At 40.8% G+C, this 12429-nt stretch overlaps 1 protein-coding gene across 1 annotated transcript in view; it reads left to right on the top strand.

Annotated features, from left to right (window-relative positions):
• Positions 1-12429, top strand: part of COG7 (component of oligomeric golgi complex 7) — a 78209-nt gene that overhangs the window by 26851 nt on the left and 38929 nt on the right. Inside the window, exon 7 of the mRNA XM_037070607.1 lies at positions 11448-11646. Coding sequence (XP_036926502.1) covers positions 11448-11646 — 199 coding nt within the window. The remainder of the gene's footprint in view (positions 1-11447; positions 11647-12429) is intronic.

Here is a 12429-nt window from a genome sequence, read left to right on the forward strand (position 1 = left end):
AATTTTCCACCTTTCCTTCCTCCACCCAGCACCTGCCACTTCCTCAGGCAGTCCCCACACTATTGTTCATGTCCATGGGTCAGGTATATAAGTTCTTTTGCTACTCCATTTTCTATACTGTACTTTACATCCCCATGACTGTTCTGTAATTACCTATTTGTATTTCTCAGACCTTTTACTGCTCCACCCATTCCCCCACACCCCTCCCATCTGGCAACCATCAAAACACTCTCCATATCACTGATTCTGTCTCTGTTCTTGTTTGCTTAGTTTTTTACATATAGTTGTTGATAGATAGGTATTTATTGCCATTTTATTGTTCATAGTTTCGATCTTTTTCTTAAGTAAGTCCCTTTAACATTTCATATAGCAGTGGTTTGGTGATGAATGAAGTCCTTTAGTTTTTTATTGTCTGGGAAGCTCTTTATGTGCCCTTCAGTTATAAATGATAGCTTTGCTGTGTAGAGCAATCCTGGCTATAGGTCCCTGCTTTAAAAAAAATTTTTTTTTAGGTTTTTATTCGATTTTCTATAGAGGGGTAGGGAAGGAGAGAGGGAGAGAAATATCAATGTATGGCTGCCCCCAACATGTCCCCTGCTGGGAACTGGCCCACAACCCAGGCACGTACCCTGACTGGGAATCAAACCTCGATACTTTGGTTCACAGGCCTGCACTCAATCCACTGAGCCACACTAGCCAGGGCTATAGATAGGTCCCTGCTTTTTACAGCTTGGAATATTTCTTTCTTGCCATTCCTTGCTAGCTTGCAAAGTTTCTTTTGAGAAATCAGCTGATAGTCTTATGGGAACTCCCCTGTAGGTAACTAACTGCTTCTCTCTTGCTGCTTTAAAGATTCTCTCTTTATCTTTAACTTTTGGCATTTTAATTACAACGTGTCTTGGAGTGGGCCTCTTTGCATCCATTTTGTTTGGTACTCTTTGTATTTTGGATTTGCATGTCTATTTTCTTCACAATCCAGAGAAGTATTCTTTCATTATTTTTTAAAATAGATTTCCAATTTCTTGCTCTTTCTCATTTCCTCCTGGAACACCTATGATGCAAATGTAGGAACGCTTGAAGATGTCCTAGAAGCTGCTTACACTATCCGCCTTTTTTGGATTCCCTTTTCTTTTTGTTCTGATTGGTTGAACACATGAAGAACACATGGAGGGTTAGCAACAGGGGAGTGGGAAGAGGAGAAGGGGGGAGAAGGTACAGAAAATAGCATAGACAGTAGGTAGAAAATAGATAGGGGGAGGGCAAGAATAGTAGGGGAAATATAGAATCTAAAGAACTTGAGACACGTGGTCATAAACTAAGGTGGGGGGAATGATAGGGGAGGGGGTGTGCCGGGTGAAGGGGAATGAAGGGGGGGAATAGAACAACTGTAATGGTATAATCAATACAATATATATATTAAAAATAATAATAAAAAAATTAAAAAATAAAAATAAAAAACAAGTTCAAGGGAAACAAGAGTAAATCATTTCTATGATTCTGCTCCTGATCTAGCTGTCTTCTTGGTTTGCTTTTGTTTTAGGTGTGGTTGTTAATAACTGTGGGTTTGCTGTCCTTTCACTGTTAATATTTTTCATCTTCTTTTTCATATATAAGTCCCTTTAGCATTTCATATAATAAGGGCTTAGTGATGATGAACTCCTTGAACTTGACCTTATCTGAGAAGCACTTTATCTGCCCTTCCATTCTAAATGAAAGCTTTGCTGGATAGAGCAATCTTGGATGTAGGTCCTTGCCTTTTATGACTTGGAATACTTCTTTCCAGCCCCTTCTTGCCTATAAGGTATCTTTTGAGAAATCCGCTGACAGTCTGATGGGAACTCCTTTGTAGGTGACTGTCGCCTTATCTTTTGACACTTCTAGGATTCTCTCCTTCATTTTAATCTTGGCTAATGTAATTATGATGTGCCTTGGTGTGTTCCTTCTTGGGTCCAACTTCTTTGGGACTCTCTGAGCTTCCTGGATTTCCTGGAAGTCTCTTTCCTTTGCCAGACTGGGGAAGTTCTCCTTTATTATTTGTTCAAATACATTTTCCACTCATGGCTGTTTCTTTTCCCCTTCTCGTACCCCTATAATTCGGATGTTGGAACGTTTAAAGATGTCCTGGAGGTTCCTAAGCCTCTCCTCATGTTTTGGAATTCTTGTTTCTTCCTTCTTTTCTGGTTGGATGTTTCGTTCTTCCTTCTGGTCCACTCCATTGATTTGAGTCCCAGTTTCTTTTCCATCACTATTGTTTTCCTGTGCATCTCCCTTCATTTCAATTAGTTTAGCCTTCATATGTTCCTCTTATTTGTGACTATAATCAACCAGTTCTGTGTGCATCCTGATCACCAGTGTTTTGAATTGTGCATCTGAGAGGTTCGCTATTTCCTGGTCGCTTAGAGTTATCGGCTCTGGGGTTTGAGTTCTTCTTGGGCCATCTTTTGGGATTTTCATGCCTGTTACGTAGCAGGATCGGAGCCCGAGGTGTTCACCAGAGCAGGGCAACTCAGTTGCTGGGTTGTGACGCTGTATGTGGGGGCGGGGTCAAAGAGGAGCAATGGCCTCCCATCTGCCGCCTCCTGCCGCTGCCTCCGCAGGTGCCGCAGCTGCCACTGTCACCGGGGCTCGCGCGTTTTGTCCCACTGCACGCAAGTGTGCCACCGCCGTCAGCCCTCCACCACTGGGTTTGCCAGGTGGGGTCTGCGCGGTCCGTCTCACTGTGCACGAATGTGTGACCACGGTCAGTCTGCCCCACACCCTGACTGGGTCCGGGCTGCCTGAGCGCCTAGGTCAGGGGATCTTTCCTTCCCGACCCTGCTCCACTGCTGGCCCCGCCCCTCTTACCGGTCCCGGTTGAATGGTTCGTTGTTGTCGGATTTCTGTATAGTTTAATTTTCTGTTCTTTGGCTGTGTCTTTGTTTACTAAACCTTTGTTGTATTCAAACTTGGTTGTGGGAGAAGGCACAGTGTTTCCACCTATGCCTCCATCTTGGCGGAAGTCCCTTGTTTTTTATTTTATCTAGTGTATCCTTCATTTCTGACTGGATATTTTTTATGATGTTGAGGTCCTCACTAAGTTCTTGAGCATCCTTATAACCAGTGTTTTGATGTCTGCATCTAATAGATTATCTCATGTCCAGTTTGTTTAGTTCTTTTTCTGAAGTTTTGATCTGTTCTTTCCTTTACTCCATGTTTCTTTGTCTCCTGGTTTTGGCAGCCTCCTTGTGTTTGTTTCTATGTATTAGGTAGAGCTGCTATGACTCTGTCTTGGTAGCGTGACCTAATGTAGTAGGTATCCTATAGGGGGCTGGATACAGTGTCCTCTATCACCCAAGCTGGGTACTCGAGGTGTGCCCTTTGTATTGGCTGAGTACACCCTCCTCTTGTAGTTGAGCTTTGGGTGCCATTGACAAGTCAATGGGAGGGATTTACCCAGGCCAGTCAGCTGCAAGGACTGGCTCTGACCATGACTACCAATCTCCACCCCCTGTGGAGGATCGGTTGTGAAGGTGCAGGGTGGTGGTGCTTCAACAGGGTCTTTAGCTGTCTACTAGGTGCATACAGGCTCTGGAGTTTACTGGGTAGTATAGGCCAAGGTCAGCCTCAACCTGTGTTTTGCCTAGGGCTACCCTGACTGAGGTATAAAACAACCGAAGATAGCTGCTACTTGTGCTGAGCTTTGAGATTTCCCGTTGAAGCCAGGCTGTGAATCTAGGCTGGTTGCTGCTAGTGCTGGGCCTGGAGCCACTTAGCAAGAATTGCTGGGGCTGGGGTCTCAGTGAGGCTGACTGTTGCTTGTTTGAGAGGATTTAGGAAGTTGTGAAGCTTGAGCCAAGGCCAGCCAGTCATATAGAAAAGCAGCTTGTCCTGGGCCCATAAGTTGGGTGGTGTGGAGTCTCTGGGGGTCTCCAGGGTGGGGCAAACCATGTTATCCAGGTTGATATAGTCTCATATATGGCACCAGTCTGCTGGCTCTGTGGCTCTGGGGGGAGGGTTCAGAAAAGGTACCATGGCCTCTGCCCACCTTTCTGTCTGGGAGAAAGCTGTCCACCAGCTCTCACTTTGTTGCCAAACACTTGTTTTTCCCTGTATGCCATTGGTGCTTTTCAAGGTGCTACTTGGTGCTAGAGCTCAGAAGATGTGAGTCTAAGTAAGTCCTTGTATGGGTTCTTTAAGAGGAACTGTTTGGGAAGTTTCTTCCACGAACACAATCCCCGCTGATTCTTGCAACCAGAAGTTATCGGGACTTATCTTCCTAGCACAGTAACCTTGGGCTGATGGGCCTGGAGTGGGGCTGGGACTCCTTGCTTCTGAGATATCCCCCCCAAATTTTTATCCACTACGTGTGGATGTGAGAACAGCCTGTTCCATGTCTCTGCCCCTTCTACCAGTATGGATGGATGTGGTTTCTTTAATTCTGTAGTTGTCAGGCTTCCATTCAATTCGATTCTGATGATTCTGAGTGATGGTTGTTCTATATTTTAGTTGTAATTTTGATGTGGTTGTCCCAGAACTTTTGCATCACCTCATTCAAAAACAGTGTGCTCTAAGTAATAGCTCTTCATTCCTCCTTCCATCATTACCTGCTCCTTTAAGTTTTCCTATGGTAGATACCTCATATAAGTGGAATCATACATAATTTGTTACTTAATGCATGTTTTCAGCCGTCATCCATGTTGTAGTATGTAACAGACTTTACCCTTTTTATGGCTGAATAATATTCCATTGTATGCATGTACCACATTTTGTTTATCCATTCATCTGATGGATTGCTTCTACCTGTTGGCTATTGTAAATAATGCTGCTACAATATCTAACATTGGTGTACAGATATCTATTTGTGTCCCCGTTTTCAGTTCTTTTGGGTGTATTCCTAGGAATGGAATTGTTGGGTGATTATGTAATTCTTTGACATTTTGGGTAGCTACCAACTGTTTTCTATGGCAGCTGTATCATTTTTATATTCCTGCCAGCAATGTACGAGTGATCCAATTTCTCCACATCCTTGTCAGCACTTGTCATTTTTCTTTCTTTTTCTTTTTTTCTTTTTATAATAACCATCTTAGTGGGTGTGAAGTGATGTTTATTTTTGGTTTTGATTTTTATTGCTCTTAATGACTAATGATGTTATAATCTACTCACATGTGATTTATCAGCCCTTTTGTATTATCTTCTTTCCAGAGTGCCTATTAAAGTTTTCTCCCCATTTTTGACTTGGGTTCTTTTTATGTTATTGAGTTGTAGTAGTTCCTTATATAACGTGGATAGTAATCCCTTACCAGATTATGGTTTGCAAATTTTTTTTTCCTGTGGGTTGTCATTTTACTTTCTTGCTAGTATCTTTTGACACACAAAATGTAAATTTTTAATAAAACCCTCACCTGGGGACATGCTTGTTGATTTTAGAGAGAGGGGAAAGGAGGGAGGGGGAGAGAGAGAGAGAGAGCAACATCAATGTGAGAGAGAAACATTGATCAACTACCTCCCCTATGCGCCCCAACCGGGGATCAAACCTGCAATCTAGGCATGTACCCTGACCAGGAATTGAACCTATGACCTTTTGGTTTATGGGATGATGTTCCACCCAACTGAACCACACTGGCCAGGGCAAAATTTTAAAACTTTGATGTTGTCCAATTTATATATATTTTTCTTTTGTTGTTTATGCTTTTGGTGTTATACTTAAAAAAACTACTGCTAAATCCAAGGTCAGCCCTGGCTTGTGGCTCAATGGATTAAGTGCTGTCCTGTGACCTGAAAAGTCACAGGTTCTATTGCCAGTCAGGGCACATGCCTGGGTTTTGCACAAGGTCTCCTGTTGGAAGTGTGACAGTTGATAGATGTTTCTCTCACACATTGATATTTCTCTCCACTTGCTCTCTCCCTTTCCCTCTCTCTAAAAAAATTTAATAAAATATAAAAAATTAATAAAAAATCCAAGGTCATAAGAATGTTTCCTGTGTTTTCTTTCACTGTTTAGCTCTTAATGTTTTGAGTTAATATTTTATATAACATTAGGTAAGGATCCACCTTCTTTCATTTGCATGTAGATATCTAGTTTTCTGAGCACTATTTGTTGATACATATATCCTTCCACCTACTGAATGGTTTTGGCACCCTTGTTTAAAAATCATTTGACTGCATATGGGAAGGTTTATTTCTGAGCTGTCCATTCTATTCCATTAGTGTATATATTTATTCTTTTGCTGATACCACACTGTTTTGATTATTGGAGCTTTGTAGTAAGTTTTGAAATTGGGAAGTAGGTGACTGCTAATATTGTTCTTTATTGAGATAGTTTTGGCTATTTAGTGTGTCCTCTAAAATTCCATATGAATTTTAAAATGGGCTTTCTTAGAGAAAGTATATTTTACTGTTTGTACTATTACAGTTGTCTCATTCTTTTTTCTCCCTTTTACCCACCTCCACCTGGTACCTAATTTACTCCAGAATTCCTCTACCCCTTAGTTCAGGTACATGGGTCGTACCTTTAAGTTCTTTAGCTTCTACATTTCTGATACTGTTCTTAACCTCCCCCTGTCTATTTTGTACCTACCATTTATGTTTCTTATTCCTTGCACCTTTTCCCCCATTCTTCTCCCTCCCTCTCCTCACTGATAACCCCTTATGTGATCTGCATTTCTCTGATTCTGTTCCTGTTCTAGTCATTTGCTTACTTATTTTTTGTTTTTAAATTCAGTTGATAGTTGTGAGTTTGTTGTCATTTTACTATTCCTATTGCTGATTTTCTTCTTTTTCTTAGATAAGTCCCTTTAATATCTCATGTAATAAGGGCTTGGTGATGATGAACTCCTTTAACTTAACCTTCCCTATATGGGAAGCACTTAATCTGCCCTTCCATTCTAAGCGATAGCTTTGCTGGGTAGAGTAATCTTGGATGTAGGTCTTTGGATTTCATGACTTGGAATACTTCATTCCAGCTCCTTCTTGCCTGCAAGGTTTCGTTTGAGAGATCAGCTTTGTTTTATGGGCACTCCTTTTTAGGTAACTGTCTCCTTTTCTCTTGCTGCTTTTAAGATTCTCTCCTTATCTTTATCTGTGGTAATGTATTGATGATATATCTTGGTGCGTTCCTCTTTGGGTCCAACTTCTTTTGGTTTCTCTGAGCTTCCTGGACTACCTGGAAGTCTATTTCCTTCTCCAGATTGGGGAAGTTTTCCTTCACTATTTTTTCAAATAAGTTTTCAATTTCTTGTTTTTCCTTTTCTCCTTCTGGCACCTCTATGATGTGGTTATTGAACTGTTTAGGGTTGTCCTGGTGGTTCCCAAACCTGTCCACATTTTTTTGAGTTCTTGTTCCTTCATCATGTTCTGGTGGCATGTTTATTTCTTCCTTTTGTTCCAAATTGTTGATGTGAGTCCAGGTTTCCTTCCATTCACTGTTGGTTCACTGTACATTTTTCTTTATTTCACTTTGTATAGCCTTCATTTCTTCCTTTATTTTGTAACTGAACTCAATAATTTCTATGAGCATCCTGATTACTAGTGTTTTGAATCTGCATCTGGTAGGTCAACTATCTTCTTGTTATTTAGGTCTTCTTCTGGAGTTTTGATCTGTTCTTTCACTTGGGTTATGTTTCTTTGTCTTGGTGCACCTGTAATGTTGTAAGGGGTGGAGCCCTCAGTATTTGCCATGGTGGGGCTCCCACTTGTTGGCATTGTGGTGCTGTATGTGGGAGAGGTGTCAGAGAGGGCACAGTGCCTGTTGCTCGACTCTCACCCCACTTTGAAGAGGGTTTCTTCTGCCACCACAATCCCCACAGGTTTTTACAGCCAGATGTTCTATGCTTTATTTTTCCCATGCTAGAACTCTGGGTTACATGGTCTTTCTTGCTCTCCAGTTGTTCCTCACTGTTTATCTGCATGCAGATGTGGGACTGCCGGGACGCTAGCCACTGCCTTGCCTGCCTGGTGTGCCAGCTTCTGCCGTGCCCTGTGTCCACTTCACCCTGGCCTCCTGTCTCTGCCTTTCCTACCAGTCTGGATGAATGTTTCTTATTTAACTTCTTGGCTGTCGAGCTTCCGTAGAGTTCAATTTTCTGGCAGTTCTGGGGGGTTTTGTTTTTAAATTTGTTGTTTCCTTCTTTTGGTTGTGTGAGTAGGCAAAGCGTATCTACGAATGCCTCCATCTCGGCCAGATCTCAAGATGGGCTTTTTCTTTTCTCTGGAAAATGGGATTTTGAAAGAGATTGCACTGGATCTGTGGATTAGTGTGAGTAGTATTGCCTTCTTAACAATAAGTCTTCCAATTTACGAACACGGAATGCTTTCCATTTTTTTTGTGTGTGTTCATCAATTTCTTTCAGCAGTGTTTTGTTGTTTTTGGTGTACAAATATTTTAGCTCCCTGGCTATGTTTATTTCCAAGTATTTTATTCTTTATTATAAATGGAATTGGTTTCTTAATTTTCTTTTCAGATTGTTCATTGTTAGTGTACAGGGTACACTAACAGTGTACACTAACAGTGCTTTTTTAAAATTTATTTATTGATTTGAGAGAGAGAGGAAGGGAGAGAGGAAAAAAACATTGATTTGTTGTTCCACTAATTTATGCATTCATTGGTTGCTTCTTGTGTGCCCTGACCAGGGATTGAACCCCTAGCCTTCGCCTATCAGGACGATGCTCTATCCAACTGAGCTACCTAACCAGGGCCTTAAAAATTTATTTATTTATTTTAGACAGAAACCTTGATCTGTTGTTCTCATTTATGCACTCATTGGTTGATTCCTACATGTGCCCTGATCAGGGATTGAACCCATGACCCAGGACATGTTGGGACAATGCTCCAGCCAACTAAGTTGCCCTCCAGGGCTCGGGACTGATTTTTGAGTGTTGATTTTATATCTTGTATTTTTACTGAATTTGTTAAATTTTTTATTAGGTTTTTTGCGAATTCTTTAAGGTATTCTACTTATAAGATTGTTATTTGTGAACAGAGATAAATTTACTTCTTCCTTTCCAATTTAGTAGCAGCCTTTTCTTTCTTTGTGTTGCCCAATTAATTACTTGGGCAAAAGTGAGCATTCTTGATCTTAGGGGGGAAAAGCTTTCAGTCTTTCACTACTGAGTATGATGTTAGTTGGGAGGTTTTTATAAATGATCTTTATCATATTGAGGAAGTTCCTTTCTGTTACTAGTTTATTGAGTTGTTTAAATCATGAAATTGTGTGAATTTTGTCAAATGCCTTTTCTGCATTGAGATTATCATGTATTTTTCCCTTATTCTGTTAATGTGCTGTATTGCATTGATTGATTTGTATATTTTGAACCATCTTTGCACTCTGAAGATCATTTTTCACACGGTCATGAGATATCATTCCTTTCATGTACTGCTGAGTTTGTTTTACTGTTATTCTGTTTAGGATTTTTGTATTTGTAATCATAAGGGGTATTGGTATATAATTTTCATGTACGTTAGTGTGCATTTCATCTAAGTTAATTTGTTGGCATATAGTTATTCATACTATTCTCTTATAAATCTTTTATTTTTCTAAAATTGGAAGCATCCCCAGTTTCATATCTGATATTATAAATTTGAGTCTTTTTTTCTTAGGCACTCTCAGGTTTGCATATTTTCTTAATTTTTTCAAAGAACCCACCTTTAGTTTTGTTGATTTTTAAATTGATTTTTAAAAAATTTTTTTTATTTAACTCTTGTTCAAGTACAGTTTTCTTTCTTGTATTCCCAGCCCTGCCCTCCCCCAGTGCTCCCCACCTCCCTCCCATCTCTGCCCCCCACCTTAGTTATTGTCCATGTGTCCTTTATACTTGTTCATGTGAGTACTTCCCCTTTTCCCCTGTGATTCTCTCCCCTCTCCCCTCTAGACCCTGTCAGCACGTTCTGTGTTTCCGTGTCTTTGGTTACATTTTGCTTGCTTGTTTGTTTTGTTGTTTAGATTCCTGTTAAAGGTGATATCATATGGTATTTGTCTTTCACTGCCTGGCTTATTTCACTCAGCATAATGCTTTCCAGTTCCATCCATGATGTTGCTAAATTGATTTTTCTATTCTCTTTTATTTGTCTCTGCACTAATCTTTCTCACTTTCGTTCTTTTGCTGTTGTGTTTAGTTTATTCTATTTCCAGTTCCTTAATGTATACAGTTAGGCTACTGATTTGAGATATTTCTTGTTTAATGTCTTCATCTACAGCTATTAATTTCTCTCTTAGTGCTGCTTTTACTGTATCCCCTGAGTTTTGCTATGTAGAGTTTTCATTTTCATTCATCTAAAGAATTTTCTAATAAAAATTTTAATTTATTGATTTTATGGTTTTTAAACTTACATCTTTTTTGGCCTTAATGTTGCATGAGAAAAATCTTATATCTTGCATCCTGTTTGTGCGTTATTTTTTTAAAGATTTTATTTATTTATCTTTAGAGAGGAAAGGAAGGAGAGAAGGAGAAAAATATCAATGTATAGTTTCCTCTTGTGAGTCCCCTGCTGGGAACTGGCCTGCAACCCAGGCATGTGCCCTGACTGGGAATCGAACTGTGATCGTGTGGTTCGCAGGCTCGCGCCCAATTCACTGAGCTACACCAGCCAGGGCTGTGCATTATTTAAATTATGTTATAATAAAAGCATTTAATCATCAGTGGAGGCCTACGAGAATCCCCCTCTAAAGTCAATGTGTATATGATTCAAGTTTTGTCAAAGATATGTCTTATCTATAGAATAGGCAGAAACCTCAGTGAATAAGTGAATCTGTGATCTAAAAGGCTCTGGATACTTTATTTCTGGTGTTCCTTTCCTTCACTGAAGATCTACTAAGAAGAGGGAGGTGGCTGAGAGCTGATTTGTGAATCTGTTTGAAGGTTCTCTAGCTCTGATTCAGTGAATTGCTCTTCTTTAATTCTGTTTTGTTCTGTTGCTCTTCTTTAATTCTCTCCCTTCCAATTCCTCCCAATTTCTGCATTGTCATCTTCACAGTCCTCTCTCTAGCCAGTTTTTGGTGACCATACAGGGGTGTCTAACCTGTAGCTCTTGGGCCACATGTGTCCAGGATGGTCATGAATGCAGCCCAAAACAAAATTGTAAATTTACTTAAAACATTATGAGATTTTTTTTTTTGTGACCACGTGTCACAGTGTGTTTAATGTGTGGCTCAAGAAAACACTTCTCCCAGTGTGGTGCAGAGACGCCAAAAGGTTCGACACCCCTGAATTCTAAATACTTCATTTTATAGATTTGTAAATAGTTCAGGACTTGGGGCCAGTGATAGACATGAAGTAGCCAGTTGTTCTGGACAAGTTGCAAGTCCTACCAGTTCACTTGGTTTTCTGAGCATGTTCACCTTAGCTGTGAGAAAAACTTGGGATTCATAGCTCTTGATTAGACCACTTGGAGTGATCTAGGAGATTGCTTCTTTAGAAGGAATGCACCCATTTGATTGTGTGTACTAATGCACATACCCCTCTCCCAACTGCAGGTTTTTAAGAACCCCTGCGAGGTGGTGACTGTGCTGCTGATTCAGATCCTGGGGGACTTGGCACCCTCTCTACCCATGTGCCTTACCTCCAGTGTGGAGCGGGCAGGACCTGAGCTGGAGCTCCCCAAGCTGCTGGAGGTGTACGCTGCCACTGCCCACTTTGCCAAGGGGCTGGAGATGGCACTGCTTCCCCACTCACGTAAACATCTCTTCCTCCATCTCCATCTTGTCTTTACTCACTGTTGTTGAAGCTTCTGTGGTCCTGGTTGGTTTGCCTTTTCAAGCACCTGATTTTACAGAAATGGAAGGTGTCGCTATTCTCCTTGACAGATATGATAACCTTTTCCCTGAAAACATTACCGTTATGGAAATAGTTGCTATTTAATATAATTACCTAACAGCAGTGCTGCCTTGGTGCTTTACTCATTCTGGGGAAGTGATGGACCCTTCTGCAGGGTCTTAGAAGGTACAAGAGACGAGTAGACATTAGTAGCTGCCAGTTGTCAAAGTTTTTTGGGGGGAATGTAGTGTCCTTTTCCTTTGAAGTCATCATTTAACCTCAGGCAATTCAACCTAAAAGTTAAGTTTCAGAAAACAAATGGGTTAGAGGAGCTTTTTGATTTGGAAACAAGTTTTGAGGATAGAGGTGCTGTGTCAGGACTGAAGATGGCCATAGGGAGAATGGGCATCCCGCAGTGCCATCTGAGAGCAGAGCAGTTTCTGTCCCCATTTGGACCCATGATGCTCTGGGGTCTGCACTTCCCCAGTTTTTCCCATCTGTGCTAAAAGCATCGTCAACTTCTAAGTAACGCAGACCTCATGACACATGCTGCTGTCAGATCAGGAAATAACTCCAGGAAGGTCTTTTTCTGCCAGGAGTGGCTGCTGTGTCACCAGCTCAGCTTATTTAATAGTTATTCTCTTTAATTTTACACTCACATATAATTACCTTGGACATTCCAGGGAGTATGTTTATTGTTCA

The sequence above is a fragment of the Sturnira hondurensis genome, unplaced genomic scaffold, assembly GCF_014824575.4.
Source record: "Sturnira hondurensis isolate 20B ecotype Veracruz unplaced genomic scaffold, ASM1482457v3 Scaffold0018877, whole genome shotgun sequence".
NCBI lineage: Eukaryota > Metazoa > Chordata > Mammalia > Chiroptera > Phyllostomidae > Sturnira > Sturnira hondurensis.